The sequence below is a fragment of the Nicotiana sylvestris genome, chromosome 9 (genome assembly GCF_000393655.2).
Source record: "Nicotiana sylvestris chromosome 9, ASM39365v2, whole genome shotgun sequence".
Taxonomy (NCBI): domain Eukaryota; kingdom Viridiplantae; phylum Streptophyta; class Magnoliopsida; order Solanales; family Solanaceae; genus Nicotiana; species Nicotiana sylvestris.
In genome coordinates this window covers 173,761,370-173,786,327 of record NC_091065.1, presented here as the reverse complement: position 1 = coordinate 173,786,327, position 24,958 = coordinate 173,761,370, and the positions used below count along the sequence as shown (strand labels likewise).

At 35.1% G+C, this 24,958-nt stretch overlaps 1 protein-coding gene and 1 long non-coding RNA gene across 2 annotated transcripts; both read left to right on the top strand.

Moving 5' to 3' along the window:
- Window positions 1–8,259: 8,259 nt before the first annotated feature.
- Window positions 8,260–9,270, top strand: LOC104238181 (uncharacterized). The gene is made up of 2 exons (XR_011402277.1): window positions 8,260–8,517; window positions 8,914–9,270. It is a non-coding gene; the product is annotated as an uncharacterized lncRNA (long non-coding RNA).
- Window positions 9,271–11,085: 1,815 nt separating this feature from the next.
- Window positions 11,086–13,592, top strand: LOC104225577 (uncharacterized). Its single transcript, XM_070156249.1, has 6 exons — window positions 11,086–11,752; window positions 11,836–12,021; window positions 12,101–12,519; window positions 12,597–13,159; window positions 13,244–13,297; window positions 13,366–13,592. The coding sequence occupies exons 4-6, from the start codon at window positions 12,833–12,835 to the stop codon at window positions 13,528–13,530; spliced, it is 546 nt and encodes a 181-aa protein (XP_070012350.1). The 5' UTR covers window positions 11,086–11,752; window positions 11,836–12,021; window positions 12,101–12,519; window positions 12,597–12,832; the 3' UTR covers window positions 13,531–13,592.
- The last annotated feature ends 11,366 nt before the right edge of the window (window positions 13,593–24,958 follow it).

Below are 24,958 nucleotides of genomic sequence, written 5' to 3'. Positions count from 1 at the left end.
ACTAAACAAATATTTTTGCAATTGAACTTTGATCCAATTTTGCTTTGAGAGATATCCATATATGCTTAATCTTCTTAAAGAATTTCTTGAGACGGTAGAGTCTCGTGCTGATAACTTGTAATAAAACAATAAAAGTAGAAGAATAATATTGCAGAGAAAGAGAGAAAGGAAATTATTATTGAATTTTGGGATGATTTACAATGGGGTAAGACCCCTCTATTTATAGGGGAAAAATGACTTAGCCACAAAGTAAAACTCTCTACAAGATAGACATTCACTCTAAATAGAATTCTATTCATAACACTCCCTTTCAATAATTAATAGAAAAATTTGGATCAAGATTTTAAAAAATCAAAAAGAGATGAAAGGTCGGCTATATATCTATAGGAGTTAATATTAATAATTGAAAAATGTTTCTTTTATTATCACAAAGAGCATGTCAGGTTTTTTCTTTCGATAAGTAAATTTTAGAAATTTTGAGCGGATCAAATGTATAAATTTGTTTCATTTGTTTGTTGAAAATAAAACCTTGAACTGAGAATATACAGGAAAATACTGCAAATGCAAATCGTGGGGCTGACTGACTTTTTTCTTAAGAATTAACCTAAATAGTCATCCACAGAACCATTTAAATAAAAAGTCGCCAGTTATACAATATACGTATAATTCATGTATTATATATAAATAATTGTATATAATTAATATATAATTTATATATATCGAATAAAATATTTTAACAGTTAATGCGATAGCGGTCTTGAAAGTAAATTCAGAAAAAATTAAGACCTTTTAAGCAGTAATTGTTGTCCCATCTCATAGTCTGGTAAAAATTGCACGGGACACCCTATTTGGTCGCCCCCATTTAACCTATACCCATTTTTTTTTTAAAACTTTTAACTTGTACCCACTTTTTAAACAACTTCAGCCTCAGTTCTCCTCCTTCTCCTCCTCAAAGTTATATCCGCCTTCAACCTCTTGAGATTAAACTTCTACTTCATTTTTCTCCAGGCAAACAATCATCGGCAGGAGAACAATATTATAGATCTCTACGTTCTGCTTCTCAGATATGCAAGGTAAACATATATTTCCATGTTGATAACTTCTTGAGGGCATATTAACACCTATATATGAGTAATTTTTTTTATATTTCTGTTGGTGCTGCCAGTATTTTATCAGAAACTATACCTTTCCACCGAGACTACATTACTTCAAGTGATACAGAAAAGAGACCTTACAAAAAGGTAATTAAGCAGTGTCTCTAATATCTAATTTGTGAAAGTTGCATGTTCATATTTTCAGCCTCATGGATGTTAAATTAATCATTAGTGGGATGTGATTTCAGAAATTACTGGATGTCGTTCGTGAGCTAGAGTCCTTAAGGCCAGAAGTTGAAAAGGAAATTACCAAAGTGAACAAATAACTTCTAGAGCTGAGGTTCTCCAGTTACAAAACAAAAATTTCAGCTCTAGCCAGTTACAAAAACAAAAACTTCAGCTCTAGAGCTGAAGTTCGCCAGTTACAAAACAAAAACTTTAGCACACTTGGTTCAGCACACTTGGGTCTCGTCTACTAGAATGCTGAAGTTTTGCGTGATTGTCTTTGCTACTTCAGCCTCGTATGTTGAAGTTACGCGAAAAAGTGGATACGCTTGCAATTTTTTTTGCAAAGCAGGCACAAATTAAAACGTGATCCAAAAAATGGGTATAGATGCAAATGCCCCATAATTTGTCCTTTGACTTATGGAAAGGGCCCATAGATTGAACCTACGATTAGGTAGATTAGAATGATTAATTCCTAACCAATGAGATGTGATGTTTAAGAGGGAGATAAATGATAGTTTAGACGAATATTTTCAAGGGTAAGACTATTAAATATTTTTTTTAAAGTATATAAAAAAAACTTTTAAAAAAAAACAAATAGCATGGAGCGAATATAACGGTTTGGTAAGGGACCTCGAAGGTTATTAGATTTGCCACATAACTAGCTACAGCCAATACATATAAAGTTAAATGATTTATAGCCAAATAGAATACTATGACAGTCAACACCAAAGGTTGTGGTTAAGGTTGTGGTTAAGGATATTCATGGTTCAATTTGATTCGATTTCCTTTTAAAAAAACAAAATTAATTAAGTCAATTTTTTTAATATCGGAATCAAATCAAACATATTAATTCGGGATTTTATTAGTTTGGTTTTTATCAATTTTGTCGGTTTATTTGGTTTTTATCGATTTTTCTTAAATATGAAACTTACATGATAACATACATACTCTGGAGGCTATATTCCAATATAACACTAGCAAATCAATTACTCTTTGAGAAAATATGTTATTTACCAAGATATCTTAATGTAATGACATTATATAGTGATAATTTTTTTAGGGTCCAATTAAAGATAAGTTACTTATAACATAAAGTAGAATCTTGGACATAGCAAAATAAAAACTACCAATCCAACTAGAATGTAAATGTAATGAATAGATTACTAAATTTGCAAAAAACTAAACTATATACCAAGAGTGCAAATGATTAATATGTGTCACAAAAAAATTACAAATATATATATATATATATATATATATATATATATATATATGTGTGTGTGTGTGTGTGTGTGTGTGTGTGTGTGTGTGTGTGTGTAATATTGTCACGACCCAAAAATCACAAGTCGTGATTGCACCTAACTCGACCCGCTAGTTAAGTCAACAAACACGAAAAACACAATACGACTGAGATAATAAGAAAGTAGAGACTAGCTAATTGAACCCTTACAAGTTTACCAAGACCTGGTAGTACGAATCACGAGGTTCTAAGGTTTGGAAGTTCAAGACTGATACAGATAAATATACATTCTGTTTGAAGGTTAATAAACAGATTTAACAATAATCTAAACTACCAAGAACAAGTGGCAGTTATATCCAAACGCACGAACCTCTTCCGAATCAGCATCCAACATCACTAGCAGCTCCACTCCAAAATCTGCACGGGACATGCAGAAGTGCAGTATCAGTACAACCGACCCCATGTACTGGTAAGTATTTTGTCTCACCTCGTCGAAGTAGTGACGAGGTTTTGAGTTAAAAGATGCTTATTATCATAACATGTACATTAATTTAACAGTAAAAGCAGTTCAAAACATAACAGATAAAAGTATCATAAACAACTCGGCGAGACAGTCAATAACTACTAACAGGAACCACAGAAGAATATTTACGACCTTTCCTGGTATGAGATATATGTCCAAAATGTAAATTGTCAAATCATATGGCACGGTAACACCCTTCGTGCTTTTAACTCATCCTCACCATGTATAAATAAATTTTTGTAACAATTCAATTAGTACGGCAATATCCTTCGTACGTTCAACTCATCTTTCCAAATGATCGTATAACATAGCCAACCATATCACAGAAACACAATAATAGGAATTACTAAGTAGGGAATACGCAAATAGCAACAATGGATAAGGATATACATATGGGCAATGATAAAGAACTAAACGGAAAGCACATGAGTAATAACAACAACTGGAAAGCAAGGAATATTATCTTTAATTAACTAGCACATTGGAGGCTTAAGTACAATTATAACAATTAAGACGGAAACGCATGATCTTTGCAAGTTAACAAGTAAGGGCATGAATGACTAGCATGGAGGAGGGCTTAAACTAAAGTGCAACAGAATAGATACAACATGAGTACAATTATAAAAGCAGAAAAATAGGCATGGTATTCGCAAGTTAAGCAAGTAAAAGACATAGACAGTGCAACAACAATTGAGATAAAGGTCATGTATAGGACAATAACAACAAATCACATAAATACGTAAATACAACAATAACAGCTCAAGGTAAGGGCACAAACGTATACACGGAAAATAGATATCACATAATAATACATGTCCCTCGTCCTCACTTTCACGGAATGACCCTTTGTGCCATGACCTCACCATAACATACAAGCAAAACAATACAAATGAAATGGCACGGCATGACTCTTCGTGCTTTTGCTCTCAATAATGTGGCACGGAATCATCCTTCATGCTTTTACTCTCAATAATATGGCACGGTATCACCCTTCGTGCTTTTACTCTCAATAATATGGTACGGCATCACCCTTCGTGCTTCTACTCTCAATAATATGGCACGGCATCACCCTTCGTACTTTACACTCTCAATAATGTAGCGCGACATAATCCTTCATTCTTTACATTATCCCTCACATGATAATGTATAAACAATGGCACGACATCACCCTTCGTGCTTTACACTCTTCCTTACCAAGCATATATAAAACAAGGACAAGCAAGGCAGGAATAAATGACATCAAGGAGAGTGTTTTTAATAGATATTCCAAATAATTCTCAATCACAACTTTCCAATTCAACAATGGTTCAATAATCCTCAAGAACCGTATTATTCCAATACTTCCACAAATCTCATAAATGGTCCACAACACAAGTATAGAGTCTAGCATCTCAGAATATCGTTTATAGTAATATAGTAATTATTTCGCATAGAATTGGTCGAATTAGACACATTAATGTACTCTTACAATTTTCATCAAGTTTGATCAAGTTATAACAAACTAAGTCTTGATATCTACCACTTAATATTATGTCCTTAATATCTAAGAGTCAAGTAAGGTATTTAACAGAATGTCACAAAATTCTACAAACACAAATATAACATAATCCACCCCCCGAGCATGATTAACCCTGGCACATACATATACGCTCGTCACCTCATATATGTATCACCCCCGCATGTAGTAAACAATGGAAAATAGGAGGAAAAATTCCCTCAACAAAGCTAGGCAAAACACTTACCTCAATTCGGCTATTCCAATACTCAGTTTAGCCTTTTCCTCTACAAATTCATCTCCGCTCATCTCAATCTAGCCCAAGACGACTTGAATACATCACATAATTCAAAAAGAAACAATTCCAATTAATAAAGCTATGTTTTTTATTCAATAAAGGTCAACAAAAGTCAACTCCCCGGGCCTGCACCTCGAAATCCGATAAAATTTACAAAACCCGAACACCTACTCCGATACGAGTTTAGAGATACCAAAATTATTCGTCCTTCAAATCATGATTTTTTCGTTTTTGAAAGGTTTCAAAAAAAAATCACAAATTCCCAACTTAATTCACTAATTAGATGATGAAATTAGCAATGGATTCATGAAATATGATAAGATTCGGGATGAGAACACTTATCCCGATGATTTACTTGAAAACCCCACAAAAAATCTCCCAAAGCCGAGGTCTACAACTCCCAAAATGATAAAAATGGCTAACCCTCGATTTGGGATTATATTCTGTCTGCCGAGGGATTTATGAATCGCGATCTCGGAGATTAGGTCGCGATCGCGGAGAAGAGGATTAAAGATGTCAAGAAATACCCTTCGCGATCGCGAGAGAAGAGACGTGAACGCGATGAACAATGGGCAGGAGCTTACGCGAACGGGGGGCAATTGATGCGAACGTGAAGAGGAAATAGCAAATTGTCTCAGCTCCTAATTTCTACTATGCGAACACGAGGGAACAGATGCGAACACGAAGAAGAAGAAGAAAGCAGATCTTCGCGATCGCGAGAGGTACTATACGAACACGATGAAGGAAAAAGGGGCAGACCAACAGAATACTACGCGATCGCGACTGGAGCTACGCGATCGCGAAAGAGGGCAACAGACACCAAAAACCAGCAATCTGAAACTATGAAAAATCATTCTGAAACCAATCTGAAACTCACTCGAGCCCTCGGGGCTCCAAACTAAATATGCACACAAGTCTAAAAACACAACATGAACTCGCTCGCGCGCTTAAATCATCAAAATAACTTCTAATACTACGAATCGGACGCCAAAATGTATGAAAATCAAACTTAAACTTCAAGAACTTCTAGAATCACAACCGAGCATCTGAACCCTATCAAATCAACTCTGAATGGCGCCAAACTTTGCAGACAAGTTCCATATGACAAGACGAACCTACTCAAAACTTCAAATCACACATGGCAATCTCGAAACGATGAATCACACCTCAAGCCGAAATCAATAAACTTTGGAACTTCAACTTCCACAACTGATGCTGAAACCTATCAAATCACCTCCGATTGACATCAAAATTTCCACACAAGTCACATTTGACATTACGGACCTATTCTAACTTCCGGAATCAGAATTCAACCCCGATATCAAAAAGTCCACTCCCGGTCAAACTTCCCAAAAATCTAACTTTTGCCATTTCATGCCAAATTCAACTACAGACCTCCAAATCACAATCCGGACACGCTCCTAAATCCAAAATCTCCCAACGAAACTAACGGAACTGACAAAACTCCATTCCGAGGTCAAATGCTAAAAGGTCAAACTTGGTCAACTCTTCCAACTTAGTACTCAACTCTCAAAGTTCATCCTTCCAAATTGCTTCTGGATAACCTGAAAACCAATATCAATGATTTATGCAAGTCATAATACATCATGCGGAGATACTCGAGCCCTTTAAATACCAAGCGAAGTGCAGATACTCAAAAAGACCAATCGGGCCGTCACAAATATTAAATTTTAAATAGATATTTTTTAGCCGGTTTCATATGATATTTTTTTTATCTTTTTTGTTTAAAATTAAAACCAAAACATTATTAGTTTTTTCGCTGGTTTGGTTCAACTTTTAGTGTAATTCGATTTTGTATTAACACCCCTAGTTGTCGTGAAGTGGTACTCTTCTATTCCTAATCAGGAATTTCGAGTTCAAACTCTAAGTATGAAATGTCTTTGGGAAGAAGCACTTTAAAGTGAGACTTCACAATGTAAATTTGGATTAGTTGCTACCTCATATGGATATCGAACAACAAATTTATATTTAAAAAAAAAAAAAGAGAGAGAGAGAGAGAATGCTACGACAATCGCAGCCTAACTGTTTGATTACTTATGACATAAGTCCTCCAACCTTCAACTTAATTTAGAGAACGCGTTTTAAATTTGAATAATCAGCTGTCTTAATGACCTAATAATAATCAGTTTTTCCAATAATAAGCAGAAACTACTCCATAATAATACATATATTCTTCCTTATCCCGTCATATATACAACTCAATTTTTGGACTCAACATCCAACTAAACGCGGTCCGAATTTTTCTCCTAATCATAAAAATGTGCGGTGTAACCAACAACTCAAGGCTATCAAGGGAAGGAGTTGCAGGACCGGAGTTCTATCTCGGGTCCACAGGTTCGAGAGCTTCGATCGAAAACCTTTCCTATCTAGTGTCAATTGATCCTTCAGCGTAGAAGAGCCCATATTCTTTCAGTAATACTATGAGATAGATTAGGAAAGACTTCGTTTTCCTCTGCTACTTGCCACTCCGAAGTTTAGGATCTTGTTTCGAATCGATGGGATTTTTCGAATGGTAATGAAGCTTGCCATTCTCTTTATTTGGCCGAATCCGACTCTGTTCAAATGCCTTATAATTAAGGCCATAATAATTTCCTTCTAAGTTTAAGATAATATATTTAAATCTAAATATATTTATGTTTATAACGACCAATTTTTCTCGCTATCTGTATGTTTATAATTTATTTTTATTTAAAAATTACTAAATGTAATGATTAAAAATTTCTATTATATTTACAAAACATTAGAAAAAAAATTAATTTATACGATATTGTAAAATACTTTTGTTTGATGAATACATACTAAAAGCTAGTGACGCTGGCAAAAAGTCGATGTTTGGTAGTTACCTAGTTGATGGTGGTGGTCGATGGTAATAATTGTACTTGTGGTGGTGGGTTTAGGTGGCTGGTGGTGGTGATTGCGCAATGACGGTTGTGAGATAATAGTAGATGAAGTGATAGTAAAATGTCATCTTCACAATTTATTATTTAGAAATCTCATAATTATAATTTTTTTCATTTTTGAAGCAAAAGTTGACCTCCAATAATTGAATGGTTGAGAGTAAATTCAAGAAATATAAACGCCATGTAACACGCATTTGATCCCTATCCAAATAATTTAAATCAGAAACGTACGGTGGTAATAGTCTAACCTATTTCCAATTTCCACAAGCGAAACGGTTGCTTGTAGATAAAGTTGCTTGACGTTCAAAAATATATATTTTAAAAATATATATATTTGCTTGAAGTTGACAACATAACCACATTATTCTCTATAAAAATAATTTTTTAATAAAATTATTATTCTCCATACATACATGTACACGTAGACAGAGAAATAAACATAGAAAAAAAAAGTCTTAAATAGTGCTCTAAAATGGTGGCTCAAAAGTAGGGTCAAGTGCCATTGGCCTTCTTCTCAACTCTCCTTTGAGAGAGACAAAAACAAGTGGTTATTGGTTCTTACACACACATTTACACATACAAAAAAGTTTGAGAAATTTATTTCTTTTTAAGAATTTGATCCGAGAAATAAAGGTTGTTTTGCCTTCTTGGTGTTTTTGGGACATATATCCTTGAGCTGAGGCTGTTCGAAACAGCCTCTCCACCTTCACAAGATCGGGTAAGATCTACGTGCACACTATCCTCTCCAAAATTTACTTGTAAGATTTCACAATTTTTTGTTGTCGTTGGGGAAGATAAAGATGGGTCAATGTGTTTCTACGTTTGCATGTCAAGAAAATAGGAGGACAATTTCTTTGAAGCATGGAAATAAAGATGTTTCAGTATCATCAAAAAGTAATAAAAAAGAAGCCTCAGGGAATAAGAAACATAAAGTTTCTGCAGCTTCAGGTTGCTATGCAATGATCAAAGAGCAACGTTCAAGATTCTATATTATTAGAAGATGTGTTTTTATGCTCATCTTTTGGCATAGGCATAGCAAGATTTGATATTTTCTCTCTCCCTTAATTTCTTCATTGTTGCTTCATCTTCTTCTTCTTCTTGGTATTAATTCAAGATTGGTTGAAGGGGTCGGAACATTGAGCAGGTTGGGCGGATTGAACAATAATGCGTTAAAAGATTGCAGTCAGTTTGATAATGATCGAGTGAAATTACTTCTTCTGAACCGAGGAATCCCTTAGATATGATGCAAAACGGTTCTTGAAGTCTATCCGCTCATATTTCAATATGGGAATAAAACTATGCGGGCTGATTCGAATTTGATGGATGGGTCGAACAATTTTGGGTTGAATTTGTCGCCATTAGTCTAATTTGTACATGATGTTTTTGAACTTTTGGGATAGTACAGAAGGTTTGAAAAGCAATTGTAAATTGTTAGGTTGGATATAATAAAATTAGTTTCGTTTTGGATTTCTATGAATATTTTGACTAATTTTATGATTTTTTTTGTTTTTCTTCTTCTATATTCCATTGACACTCTATACCTAAATATTATATTTAAAATCGCTTCCTATAGGGCAATGCAAACAATTAATAGGAGAACAAGTGTAAAAACATAAATCAATTTCTTGAATTTTTAAATTCGGAAACAAGTGAATTTCCATTCTATTATATTCTTTGTAATTACTCTGAAAACTACAGAGATATCAAAATCGCGAATCAGGACGTCTAAGTCCTGATGAGTAAAAGAGCCTTCAGCAAAATTAGGAGTGGCCTAGGAAAACCAATCCATGCTGATGAGTGTACGTCTCCGGAACCAAAATGTGGTTTTTTTTTACTCAAAATACGCAAATAAGTGTTAAAAAAAAGTTACCAAACTATATATAACGCCACAAATAGTGGCGCTATACAGTAACGTTAACTGCACCGTTACTGTATAGCGCCACTATTTGTGGCGCTATACTGATCTTACATAGCGCCATTAATAGTGGCGCTATACCCCTTAATACAAATCCTCCGTCTTCTTCTTCTTCGTTCCATCTCCCTCATTTCTCACTTCTTACTCCCTTCTGGTCCCCCCCCCCCCTCCCCCCGATTCTGCCCCAATTTAAAAAAAAAAAATTTGGGTCCCCCCGTCACATAAAAGTTGAATATTGGTGGTCCCACTGTCGAGTAGAGCTTCGTGTTATTGTGGATTCACTCTTCCGGAGTCAAAATTTCGATCTATTTACATTCCGAAAATTCTAAATCGAGGTATTTCGATTTATTTTAAGTTGAAACTTTTATAACAATGCATATTACTTGATTTGTATGTGTTCTATTTCGGTTTGTGTTTATTTTTTCCGAAACTAGCATGTTAAATTTTATCCGGATTTAATTTTAGTGTTGTATAAAAATATGTAAATTAGTCTAAAAATGTGTTTGTTAATATCCTCATGTATATTTATGTGTTTTTATGCCGTTTAGTTTAGATTCTTTTTTAGCGTAGTAAATTGTAGACCTTTTTAGCATAGTAAAACGTAGACCCTTTTAGCGTAGTAAAATGTAGAGCCTTGTAGCGTAGTATTGTGTAATAATTGTTTATATCTTATATTCTAGCACGAAACCCATAATTTTTTATATATATATATAATTCTTACAATTAATTTATTAAAAAATATGATTAAAAATTATAAAAAAAACATAAAATTATTAATGATAGTTTGGTACTACTGGGCCTCAGAAAATCTAGCACGAAACCCATAATTATAAAATATATATATATATATATATATATATATATATATATATATATATATTTTATTTTTAAAATTAAGTTATTAAATAAATATGAATAAAAATTATTAAAAAAATATAAAATTATTAATGATAGTTTGGTACCACTGAGCTTCAGAAAATCTAGCACGAAACCCATAATTATAAAAATTATATATAGGTATATATAATTTTTACAATTAAGTTATTAAAAAATATGAATAAAAATTATTAAAAAAACATAAAATTATTAATGATAGTTTGGTACCACTGGGCCTCAGAAAATCTAGCACGAAACCCATAAGTATATATATAATTTTTACAATTAAGTTGTTAAAAAATATGAATTTAAATTATAAAAAACACACATAAATTTTAATGATAGTTATTAAAAATTATGAATTTGCAGTTGACGACATGGATGCACCTATACATCCCGGCCCTCGGACGTCGGAGCTACTACCCCTACAGCCCCAGCATAGATCCGAGCATATATGGGGGGAGAGTTGCTTACGCAGACTTTTCGGGGCAGGAGAGTGGATTTATTGTGGGAGTTTTTGACTCCTCCCCGCATTCTACATCCCCGTGTGGTCCATCACCTGGAGGAGATGGGATTATATAGGATCATTAGCATTGGCCGGATACAGCTCGACTATGCTTTGATCACGTCGTTGATTGAGCGGTGGCGACCGGAGACGCACACTTTCCATCTGCCCATCGGCGAAGCCACCATCACACTCCAGGACGTCGAGATTTTATATGGTCTGTCCACCAATGGCTTGCCAGTTTTACTGCCTGGGAATATGAGATATTTTAATCGGGCTTCATATATGGATATGCTTCACAGGCTCATGGGCTTCAGGTCCGAGGATCCAGATGTAGCAATTGGGAGCAGTCGTATGCAGTTGGTCCCCATTAGAGACCACTTGGTGCAGATCCACGATACTATCACCGACGACTCAGCAGAGGTGGATGTGGAGCAATATACGAGGTTGTTGTTGCTCCTTCTATTTGGGGGGGTCTTGTTCCCGAACACTTCGGGGAACCTAGTGAGCCTCCGTTTTCTACATCATATTGCGGACTTCGATGATACAATCAGCTACAGCTGGGGTGGTGCTGTCCTATCTTTTCTGTACAAACAGATGTGTCGGGCATCCATGGGCACACAGAGAGATGTTTCTGGCTTTCTGCCACTTCTACAGGTGACAATTTATTCAAATAATTTGTCGTTTAGTTACAATTCTACCTAGTTATAGTTAATCTTTACGTCAACTTTGTGTTTTAGGTTTGGGTGTGGGAGCGATTTCTGTAGCTTCGGCCACCTCTACCACAGCTACCGGCTAATGTACATATTCCTGATATCCCTCTAGCTTGTAGGTGAGTATTGCGTCGTAGACTTGCACGAGAGTATCATGGCCATCATAATCTCCCCTTCTGTAGGGATGTGTTGGATTTTCTGGAGGATGCACAGGTGAATATCTAACTAAACTTACCAATTATTGTTTAACTAGGTATTGCGCATACTAACGGTTTGTGTTATTATTTGATAGTTCATCTGGACGTCGTACAGCGAAGAGCTGATAGGTACCTGCCAGCGTATTGCATGCACGACCGCCATATTTGGAGGGCTTCCGTCCCTCTCACGTGCCTCGATATTGTTGAGCATCATGCCTCAGAGCGAGTATTTCATCAGTTTGGATTTCCGTAGTCTATACCGACTCGGCCTGCATGGGATCATTTACATTATGAGAGGGATGATCGGATGAGAGTGGACGACACATTTATTGATTGGCTGACAGCGTAGTTGGGTATTTGGGACAGCCGAGGGGACTTGATCCCAGCTCCGTAACACTTTCCTATCGAAGTTTATATGGCATGGTACCGCACTGTTTCCCGACTTTTTATCGGGAACCCAGTTCATCAGGTAGATGGTTGGTACGTCTCATACGCCGGGAGACATGAGGCTCTGGTATATTTTATGTTATTATCTACATTAATAGTAATTTCTAGTCAAATACGTAGTTTATATTAAAAACTTTTGTGCAGGCGATTGGATTGCATACCGTATATCATATGGGGCAGCAGATGCAGAGTTATGTCCACGATCATGTGATCATGCAGGACTATAGTCGTCGCTTAATGGATGTGGCTGCCCAGACACTGCAGCGAGGCCGATCGGATCAGCGTTTGGCACACCAGCCAGATTATGTTGACCCAGCCACGTACCAGCGAGGTCGTGGTATGCCACGGGGTGGTGGCCGACGAGCTGCTGCTGCTCCACGATGACCTGCTGGTGCTGGATGACGTGGTCGTGGGCGGAGAGGAGGTCCCCAGCAAGGGGCTTTGAGGCTCCTGCTGATGATGTTGCTGCTGATATGGGAGGTGGCATGCATGAGACCGACATGCCGTCTTACAGCCTTGGCATTTATGACACTCCAGGGACGTCGCAGGTGACCCCATCGGGTCAATTCTTGATCACGGGCTCGGATTTTCAAGGAGTGGAGTTGGGTAGATATTTCCCTGGCCCGTCTACCACTGATGAGTCTCGACCGATCCGAGATTTTGATAGTGGGCACCGACTGAGTTATGGCAGCTCATCACATGCGCAGGTATGAGTTTATTAGTATTAATTTTATTACTGTTTTTACTATAACTTATTTATTTTCTTTAACTTTATTAATTTACTTTTTTAGGCTTCATGCGATGCTGCGACAGATGACTACATTCAGGATCCAGACACGATTATGGTAAGACAATATAATTTTTTGTGAATTGTTATGTAGTTTTCTATACTAAGTTTGATATTATTATGTAGCCTTCTACTGGACCTGACAGCACCACCGATACATGTCGTCCTGTGCCGTATACGGCCATAAGGAGACGACTTGATGATGATGATCCTGATAGCGTACCAGGGCGGCAGGGGATGCGCCTCAGGCCAACGGCTACTTTGAGACACACCGGATGCGGGACACATTGATTCGGTCTTCCATTTTTATGTTTTTTTGGTGTAAATAATATTTTTGTATACATTAACAACAATATTTAATCGAATATGACAGTTACTTTTTTTTAGTTCTCATTTCGTTTTATAGTATTTGGTATAGTAACACAACATCAATACGGGCCGTGTATGGATATTACGGGCCGGCAATACGGAAAACCATCAATTGCTGGCTTAACGCCCAGAATACGTAATTGAATATATATTCTGGTTTACCCGGACACCGCTCAAGCTTCCATTCAATAACTGTTCCGGGGTTAAAGTGCTGCAGTGCAGCCATGTACCTAGGCAGATCTGCAAATGACTTATCTCAGTTACCATAGACTATTTCAAACGCTCTTTTGCGCCCAAGATATGCCTTTATTTTAGTAATTGTGTGGCCATATTCCTGGTGGACTGATGTAATGCACTCTTTGATTTTATACCTTATGGACGCTTCGATGTGCGGAATAAGTACAAGAGATATCAAGTCAATATCCAAGTTGAAGTGATTCCCGTTGAAAGTGTCTATTTCGCATGTGTGGGTGGGAATGTATTTACCCACTTTCCAAATACCTGTCTTCTTCTTCGACGCACGCAACATCCAATTACATGGCCAAAACCACCTGCGACAAATAGCCTTGTATACCGTCGGACTTGACTCCGATACCTGCATCTCACGACACTCTTTAACATTGTGCATTTTACAAGCCCTGCTTACGCGTGCTTTATCAGGAAAAAGCATCCCCTTTGCAAGCACCGTTGGTCTAGACTCATCCCACATTGCTGTCCGGATTTCATCAAAATCCCTTGTGAGAGCTTCCACATCCGGCACGGCTGGCAAGTTATCAATATAAGGAATCTCCCTTGAATGAAACGGCACTTCAGACTCGTACACTTTTCGTCTATGGGGGGCTCTCTTCAAATCGGGTCCTTCCTCCTCGTCCTCTTCATCACCATCCTCACGAGCAAATGGTGTCTCGTCTCCCGATTCATCGGCATTGTTATCGTAATCGCTGTTCTCTTCCTCACTCTGTGCATCTGCCAGATCCTGATGTAATACGTCGTTTTCGGGCAATTGAGTGAGTACGGGTAGTTCAACTTGCTCGTTTTCACTGCACATTTCAACAAAAATATAAGCTACTTATTAATAAATGCTTTATATATGGTTGTAGCTTTTCACTTACAAGTCGTAATGTGATGACATTCCATGATGGACGTTTTCAGTTAGGTGATGACTACCGGATGGGCCACTTGTAAAATTCATATCTGGTCGGTACCCCCTATTAAATAAATGAGCATTAAAATTAATTCAATACGCAAAAATATACATAATTAACACAAATGAAAATTGAAGTTTACCACTCTTCTTGTGAATTATGGAAAGCAGGGTATAAATTATTTTCTCGCTGCTCATTCGCCGACGGTGATAAATTTAAATCAAGAAAAAATCTTTCATCCGGAACATGTCCGGCAAAAACTGATCCAGAATAACCACCCGATGACTGGGGGTTATCTCTACTACGCACAACCTCATTTTTTAGAACGTCTTCGACCTTAACGTACATCTCCAACATTGTGATTACAAAAAATTCCCGGTATTCGTCCGGAGTCCTCAAGAAATCACTCAAAGTGTCATCATCGTCGATGTTAAACTCTGAGTAAAAAGTCAACCCCTTGCGGCGTAACGGAATACGGATATCTTCCGGTTACTTTGAGTATCACTGAACATTTTCTCACACTCATTTTTTTGCATAACAACGATATCAATGTTTCGTACTCCATTGAAAGTGGCAATTTAACATTACACTTAGCAGGTAAACTGTAGCCCACAGAGTTATTCTCCATCACAACCTCACCCCCCCCCCAATATAATGATACTCTTATTCTACGTTCTTCAGACATAATGAAAAAATGCTGGAGAATTTAACAACAATAGAAACCAACAAGAGTTAAAAAAATTTTTTGAATGAAGTTGTGGCGATTCTACGATGTTTATATAGGAAATGGCTAGTCGGGGGTTTTTTTTTTGTATATAGCGCCACAAAAAGTGGCTTTATACGCTTTTAAATTATTGAACCCAGAAATTATTGGTGGGGTTAGGTAATAAGGGGTATAGTGCCACTATTAATGGCGCTATGTAAGGTGTGTCAGTATAGCGCCACAAATAGTGGCGCTATACAGTAACGATGCAGTTAACGTTACTGTATAGCGCCACTATTTGTGGCGTTATATATAGTTTGATAAGTTTTTTTTAACACTTATTTGCGTATTTTGAGTAAAAACCCCACATTTTGGTTCCGGATTCGTCAGAGAAGATCTCCTATGCAAGGCTCTTGGTTGAAATGGATGTACCTAAACCTTTGACATGGAGCATAAAAGTGTGTCATCTTACTGGGAAGGTGATTGATAAACCACTAGTGTCCCTACATGCTGCCAAATTGGTCATAACTGCAAACTGAATAAACCCTCACAACCAAATGGATAGAAAATACAAGCTAAGCAGGATAATCAGAAGCAAGAGTGGAAGATATCCGAAATTTTGGATCCTACCACTACTAGAAATCTGGTAAAAAGCAACCACAAAAAGCGACCAAAGTTGGTCGCTTATATGCCTAAAAGCGACCAAAAAGCGACCAAACATGCCTGATCGCAATATTGCCGGTCTCTTTATTTTAGGGACCAAAGTTGGTCGCTAATTAGCGACCAACTTTGGTCTCTAAGGTAAAAGGACCAAATATTCTGATTTTGACTTTAGTGACCAACTTTGGTTGCTATATTAATTTAATAATATAAATTTGGCGACCAAAGTTGGTCTCTACATATGAAATACGTTGTTTTTAATTTATCATTAATCATTAGAAAGCGACCAACTTTGGTCTCTAATCCAAATATTATATTTTAAAATCTGGACAATAAAGACCAAAGTTGGTCGCTAAATTCAAGAATTTAATTTTTTTTTAAAGATAAGCGACCAACATTGGTCGCTATATTTCCTGAAATTGTATTTTTTTTTTAATAGAAATCTGGGCAGGTAGCGACCAAGGTTGGTCGCTATTGCCCAGAAAATTATTTTTTTTATAGTGAAATGCGACCAAATAGAGACCAAAGTTGGTCGCTTTTCTTGGTATATTTTTGGCAGAAACTGCCTGTTTTGGCAGCTACACCACCTGCCAGCTTACCAAACATCCTAAACAGGCATTTTATGCCAGCAACAACAACAACAACAATTAAAAGCAACAATCAATAGAACTAACACATTAAGCTAACAAAACTAAGTTAACGCTTATTACAAGCCCATTCGAACTAAAAAGAACTAACACAATAGAACTAAATTTTTTTGTCTAGTTCAAAGTATATAAAGTACTCAAGGAGTGTTCTTTCAGCATCCTCGTCCGAAAGTTGGATTGCCTCGCCCGATTCATTAGGTGGTTGACTGCGTATGAATTCTCCCACGTCAGCTGCATGTGAAGCGAACCTATATGAAAAATTATATATATTGAATTAGTATTTCAAAATTTATATAAAAGTAAATCAAAATACTTAATGAAAAGTAAAAAACTTACATGTATATAGTCGAGGTTCGACCCTCCTTTCTGAATCAGTCTCTTTCTTCTTCTTTACAATACGAGTTTCATTGAATAGCTCATCTTGCTTCATTGGCATCATAAAGTTGTCTGGTGGCTTTGGTGATTATCCTCGTGGTACTATTACTCGGGATGAACTTGGATACAGAGAATAACTTGGATACAGTACCTGACAGGGTGTGTCTTTGATCAATTGTTGATCTCTATAGCTACAATGATAATGAGAAGGCAACGACATGTGTTTCAAAATAGTGATGGTATAGGTAGGATTTAACATTTCCTAAGTAGATAAAAGAGGTTATAGAGGAATTCTCTACTTCACTTTCCAAGAGGAAAAGAAGTTTGATTGATAGTGACAACGTTGATGAAGACGGAATGTTTTCCGTTGGTCATGACAGTTCCCATAAAGCGGGGATCATAAGACTCTATGATGACAAAGATTATAGGAAGTTTTGTTCTAAACTTTCTTCCAAGTCTGATCCGTACAAGCTTAATATGATATTGGTGATATTTCTTCGGATTCAGACAATGATTTGACCGACAAAAGTATGGAAATGCTCTTAAAAAGAATTAAAGGTAAAATGTTTTTCTTGGTAGAGAAGGATGCTGAAAAGATTTTACCTTTAATTCTTTTTAAGAGCATTTCCATACTTTTGTCGGTCAAATCATTGTCTGAATCCGAAGAAATATCACTAATATCACATTAAGCTTGTACGGATCAGACTTGAAAGAAAATTTAGAACAAAACTTCCTATAATCTCTGTCATCATAGAGTCTTATGATCCCCATTCTATGGGAACTGCCATGACCAACGGAACACATTCCGTCTTCATCAACCTTGTCACTCTCAATTAAACTTCTTTTCCTCATGGAAAATGAAGTACAGAATTACTCTATAAGCTCTTCTTTTATCTACTTAGAAAATACTAAATTCCTACCTACACCATCACTATTTGAAACACATGTCATTGCCTTCTCATCATCATTGTCGCTAATGAGAAGAACAATTAAAGGCACACTTTGCCAGGTACTGTGTCTTAGTTATTCTTGGTGGAAGTTCTATTGCTTGTCTAATAACGTCATCAACCTCTTCTAATAATCCTCTGGCAATCTAAAATTCCAAAACATAAACTAAAAGTTCAATTCATATCCTAAACCTTCAATTCATATCCACAAAAGTTCAAGTCATATCCTAAAGATTCAACTCATATCGTAAAAAGTTCAAGTCATATCGTAAAATTTTAATTTAAGTCGTACAAGTTCAATTCACAAGAACAAAACCTAAAAACTAAAAGTTCATCAATTTTTATCCTACGAGTTTAAACATTAACTAAAAGTTCAATTTATATCCTAAAGGTTCAATTCATATCCACAAAAGTTCAAGTCATATCCTAAAATTTCTATTTATATCCTAAAAATTCAACTCATATCCTAAAAGTTTCAATTTATATCCTACAAGTTCAATTCACAAGAACAAAACCTAAAAACTAAAAGTTATATTCATATCCTACGAGTTTAAACATAAACTAAAAGTTCAAGTCATATCCTAAAGGTTCAATACATATGCTAAAGGTTCAATTTATTTCCTAAAAGTTCAACTCATATCCTAAAAGTTTCAATTCATATCCTAAAAAGTTCAAGTCATACATAAAAGCTTCAATTTATATCCTACAAGTTCAATTCACAAGAACAAAACCTAAAAACTAAAAGTTATATTCATATCTTACGAGTTTAAACATAAACTAAAACTTCAAGTCATATCCTAAAGGTTCAATACATATCCCAAAGGTTCAATTTATTTCCTAAAAGTTCAACTCATATCCTAAAAGTTTCAACTCATATCGTAAAAAGTTCAAGTCATACATAAAAGCTTCAATTTATATCGTACAAGTTCAATTCACAAGAACAAAACCTAAAAATTAAAAGTTCATCAATTCTTATCCTACGAGTTTAAACATAAACTAAAAGTTCAATTTATATCCTAAAGGTTCAATTCATATCCACAAAAGTTCAAGTCATATCCTAAAATTTCTATTTATATCCTAAAAGTTCAACTCATATCCTAAAAGTTTCAATTCATATCCTAAAAATTCAATTCACAAGAACAAAACCTAAAAACTAAAAGTTATATTCATATCCTACGAGTTTAAACATAAACTAAAAGTTCAAGTCATATCCTAAAGGTTCAATACATATGCTAAAGGTTCAATTTATTTCCTAAAAGTTCAACTCATATCCTAAAAGTTTCAATTCATATCCTAAAAAGTTCAAGTCATACATAAAAGCTTCAATTTATATCCTACAAGTTCAATTCACAAGAACAAAACCTAAAAACTAAAAGTTATATTCATATCTTACGAGTTTAAACATAAACTAAAACTTCAAGTCATATCCTAAAGGTTCAATACATATCCTAAAGGTTCAATTTATTTCCCAAAAGTTCAACTCATATCCTAAAAGTTTCAATTCATATTCTAAAAAGTTCAAGTCATACATAAAAGCTTTAATTTATATCGTACAAGTTCAATTCACAAGAACAAAACCTAAAAACTAAAAGTTCATCAATTCTTATCCTACGAGTTTAAACATAAACTAAAAGTTCAATTTATATCCTAAAGGTTCAATTCATATCCACAAAAGTTCAAGTCATATCCTAAAATTTCTATTTATATCCTAAAAATTCAACTCATATCCTAAAAGGTTCAATTCATATCCTAAAAATTCAACTCGTATCCTAAAAGGTTCAATTTATATCCTACAAGTTCAATTCACAAGAACAAAACCTAAAAACTATAAGTTATATTCGTATCCTACGAGTTTAAACTTAAACTAAAAGTTCAATTTATATCCTAAAAGTGGGCGACTCGTTGTACTCAAACAAGAGCCACGCAACGATTCGCTTAAGGCCTTAAACATTAACATTGTCTTGAACTTTAAGAGAAAATCCAAATATACTATCATGTGTCTATATTAAATATCTACCTATAAACTAATCAAGATTAAACTAAAAGTTCAATTTATACCCTAATATATATCTACCTATGAATCAAGTCTTTGACGTTAAATTAGTATCTATTGCTTACTAAAATATTGAAGGAGAAATACTCAATAAAGCCTAGCCTAAATATTCAACCCATACCCTAAACCCTAGATTTCTATAAAATGTTAAATAATGATAAATACAATCTAAACCCTAGGTTTCTATAAAATACAATGTTAAATAATCAATTGAAACACTAATTCTAGGTTGAAACAATAAACAATTGAAACACTAATTGAAACCCTAGGTTTGTAATTCTAACCTTGAATTTTTAGGAGGTGGAGAAGGAGAGACGCAACAGTGGCAGAGGCGACGGCGACGGCGGCAGCTGAGCGGTGGTCGTTGGTGGCATGGGTGGGGCCTGGTGGTGGGAGTTGGAAAGGGGGTGAGGTGTGAGTGTGAGAGAGAAAAGAGGAATTTTGGGAATTTTTTAGAAAGAATGGGAGGGGATCCCGGTTTTGAGAGTTATGTAATTAAAATAGCGACCAACGTTGGTCGCTATTTTGGTGGGTAAAACAGTTTTGAATTTTTAGACATAGCGACCAACTTTGGTCGCTATATTCTGACTGTTTGACCAAAACAGCGACCAAAGTTGGTCGCTATTTCAAATATATATATATATATATATATAAGATGTATTCGATACGCTATTACCTAATACACTTATGTTAGTGCATAGTATAGCGTATGTACATATTATATATATATATATATAAAAGCTATATTCGATACGGTATTACCTCATACACTTATACTTAGTGCATAGTATAGCGTAAGTACATATATTATATATATATATATATATATATAAGCTATATTCGATACGGTATTACCTCATACACTTATACTTAGTGCATAGTATAGCGTAAGTACATATATATATATATATATATATATATATATATATATATATATAAGCTGTATTCGATACGGTATTACCTAGTACACTTATACTTAGTGCATAATATAGCGTAAGTATATATATTGTATATATATAAGCTGTATTCGATACGGTATTACCTCATACACTTATACTTAGTGCATAGTATAGCGTAAGTACATATATTATATATATATATATATATAAGTTGTATTCGATACGGTATTACCTAGTACACTTATACTTAGTGCATAATATAGCGTAAGTATATATATTGTATATATATAAGTTGTATTCGATACGGTATTACCTAATACACTTATACTTAGTGCATAGTATAGCGTGCGTACATATATTATATATATAAGCTATATTCGATACGGTATTACCTCATACACTTATACTTAGTGCATAGTATAGCGTAAGTACATATATTATATATATAAGCTGTATTCGATACGGTATTACCTCATACACTTATACTTAGTGCATATTATAGCGTAAGTACATATTATATATATATATGTATGTAAGTTGTATTCGATAAGGTATTACCTAATACACTTATAGTTAGTGCATAGTATAGCGTAAGTACATATTATATATATATATATATATATAAGCTGTATTCGATACGGTATTACCTCATACACTTATACTTAGTGCATAGTATAGCGTAAGTATATATATTATATATATATATATAAGTTGTATTCGATATGGTATTACCTAATACACTTATAGTTAGTGCATAGTATAGCGTAAGTATATATATTATATATATAAGCTGTATTCGATACGGTATTACCTCATACACTTATACTTAGTGTATAGTATAGCGTAAGTACATATATTGTATATATAAGCTATATTCGATACGGTATTACCTCATACACTTATACTTAGTGCATAGTATAGCGTAAGTACATATATTGTATATATAGACACACACACCCACTTCGTAGTACTATTCATCCCTTGTATTACAAAATTATTAACGACTTACATTTATATTATTTACATAGTAAACACAAAAGTGATTTTTAAATTTGACCATATAGAGACCAACTTTGGTCGCTAACTTTAAATGAATTTAATTTAGCGACCAAAGTTGGTCACTAAATGTACATGAATTTAAATTAGAGACCAAATTTGGTCACTAAAATTTAATCAGATTTATTTATATTTTATATAATATTTAAATTAATAATAAAAATTGTTAAACGTTAGAACTGGGTCCCACATTGGCGACCAACTTTGGTCGCTAAATTTTGAATTATATTTATTTATATTTTATAAAATTTTTACATAAATATATATTTATTAAAATATTATAACTGGGTCCCACTTTAGCGATCAAAGTTGGTCGCTATCTTCTTATCCTTCAGTTAACGACCAACTTTGGTCGCAAGTTTTAAATTATATATATTTATATTTTATAAGTTTTATAAAATAATAATAAAATTATTAAAAAAAATTGTGTGGGTCCCACTTTTGCGACCAACATTGGTCGCTAAACTCAGTGTATCTTTGACCAAACAAGTTTGACCAGTCCAGTCAACAGTTTGACTAAATTTGCGTCCAAATAGCGACCAACTATGGTCGCTAAATTATTTCAAATATTTTTTTTATTATTTTCGGTAGTTTGGCGACCAACTTTGGTCGCCTTTCTTAACAGACCAAATTTGATCGCTTTTCTTAACAAACCAAATTTGGTCGCCAATATTTGGTCGCTTTTTGGCCGAATTCTAGTAGTGTACAGTTGATATCCATATTGATGCTCATGGAAGGTTCATTGAAAGCCTAGTTCATCCCCCACAGAAGGCAGCATGACAACAGGCAGCACATGGAGTGTGGGAACAAGCTAAAGGAAAGTATACTTTCAAAGCTAGTAGGTCTAAGATACCAGACAACAGGATAGTCACAATCAACTTCTTTACACCTTTACATGAGGAAACACAAATGGTGGTTCAGAACAATGGTAATAAGCAAGACAGGGGCCAGAGTGGTGGTGTGGAAAAAGCTGATATGCCTGCTCACAAAACCCCTAGATGAATTTTGTAGCTTGGAATGTGAGAAGAATAAATAAGGTTTATAAGCAGAAAGTGTTTAACACCTTTTGCCAGGAGAATAAGGTGGTCCTAATAGTAGTTATAGAAAATAGAGTAAAAAAATGCTCCAAAACTATACAAAAATAGTAGCAGAATGGCAATGGATTAGCAACTATAATACTGATCCAAGAGGAAGGCTGTGGGTTTGTGGGACCCAAAGTTTATAGAATTCACTTAAAAAGAATCTACAAATAGATTATTCATGGCCATGTAAAGATCCTGCAGCTTAACACAGGTTTCCATCTTAGTGCAATATATAGCTTGCATACCATCAATGATAGAAAAGAATTGTGGCAAGAATTGTAGATTATTGCTTGTAATATGAGAGAGCCTGGGTGATAATGGGTGATTTTAACTCAATCATACATCTATAGGACATGCTATATACTACCCCGGTACAAGAAGTGGAGGTTAGTGATTTCGAAAACTTCCTACAAAATTCTGGAATGATGGAGCTGAAATCTGTAGGTAGATACTATACGTGGACAAATAATCAAGTTCACAGCAAAATAGATAAAATATTGGTAAATACTGACTAGATGCACAACTGGCCTCACTTGAAAGGGGTAATAATGGACCCTTATTTTTTTGATCACTACCCTGTGAGGATCACTTTTGAAATCATGCAAGAAACAGGCAAGCCTTTCGAATTCTTTAACTACTTAACAGATAATCAAGGATTTATGCAGGCTATGAAAGCTAACACCTAGCCAATTCTACTTTATGCAGAAGGTATGGCAGAAATTTAAACATAAGAAAGTTGCAATGAAAGGGCTTGCTAAAGAAGAACCTGATAAGATTGAAGGCAGGGTAGTACATGCAAGAGCTAAGTTGAAAGATATCCAAATGCAAATGAGAGATCATGCTAAGTGTATAGAGCTTGTACAAGAAAAATCAAAAATTAAAAAAGAGCTTTAGAAACGGTTGATGGTAGAGGAGAGTATAGCTAAACAGAAATCTAGAGTGCAATGGTTAAAGTTGGGTGATGCTAATACAGCTTACTTCTATGCATGCTTAAAGAATAGGCAGGCACAAAACCAAATCAGGAGTTTGAAAATTTCTGCTGGTCAGTTGCTACAAAAAGCTAAATATATAGAAGAAGAGGTACTGGGATTCTATAGGGGTTACTTGGTCAAGCTGCTCATCAACTTCCGGCGGTTCAACAAAACATAATGCAAAATGGCAGGATGGTGAATAGAGAATAACAATTGAACCTTATCAAATATGTCACAAAAGAAGATGTGGCTGAAGCAATCAAGGACATTGGTGATAATAAAGCTCCAGGCTGTGATGGTTTTAATGCCTTCTTCTTTAAAAAGACCTCGCCAGTCATAGGAGAGGAGGTAACACAAACTATTATAGATTTTTTCAACTCAGGAAGCATGTACAGAGCTATTAATTATACAACAATTACACTGATTCCTAAGGTCCCTCTACTATAAAAGAGTACAGGCCAATCTCCTATGGTACTGTGCTATATGTTGAAGTTTGGCAAAATGTCAAAGTCCCACATTGGTTGGGAGTTAAGTTTGGGGGGATTTTTCCCCTATAAAAGAAGGCCTAATGTTTAGGATTGAAACACACCTCTCATTTGCCTTCTCATCTGTTTAAGGCATTTGTATCTTCTCTCTTTAGTATTATTTCACTTGTATTTTTGGAGTGAAATAAAATATTGGTTGTGTCCGAGGAGTAGGCAAAATTAGCCGAACCTCGTAAATTCTGGTGTTCCCTTTATTATTGTTTTATTGTCTTATTTATTATTTGGTGGCTGTCATAATTTTTGGTATAGTAGTTGTGACTTATTCAC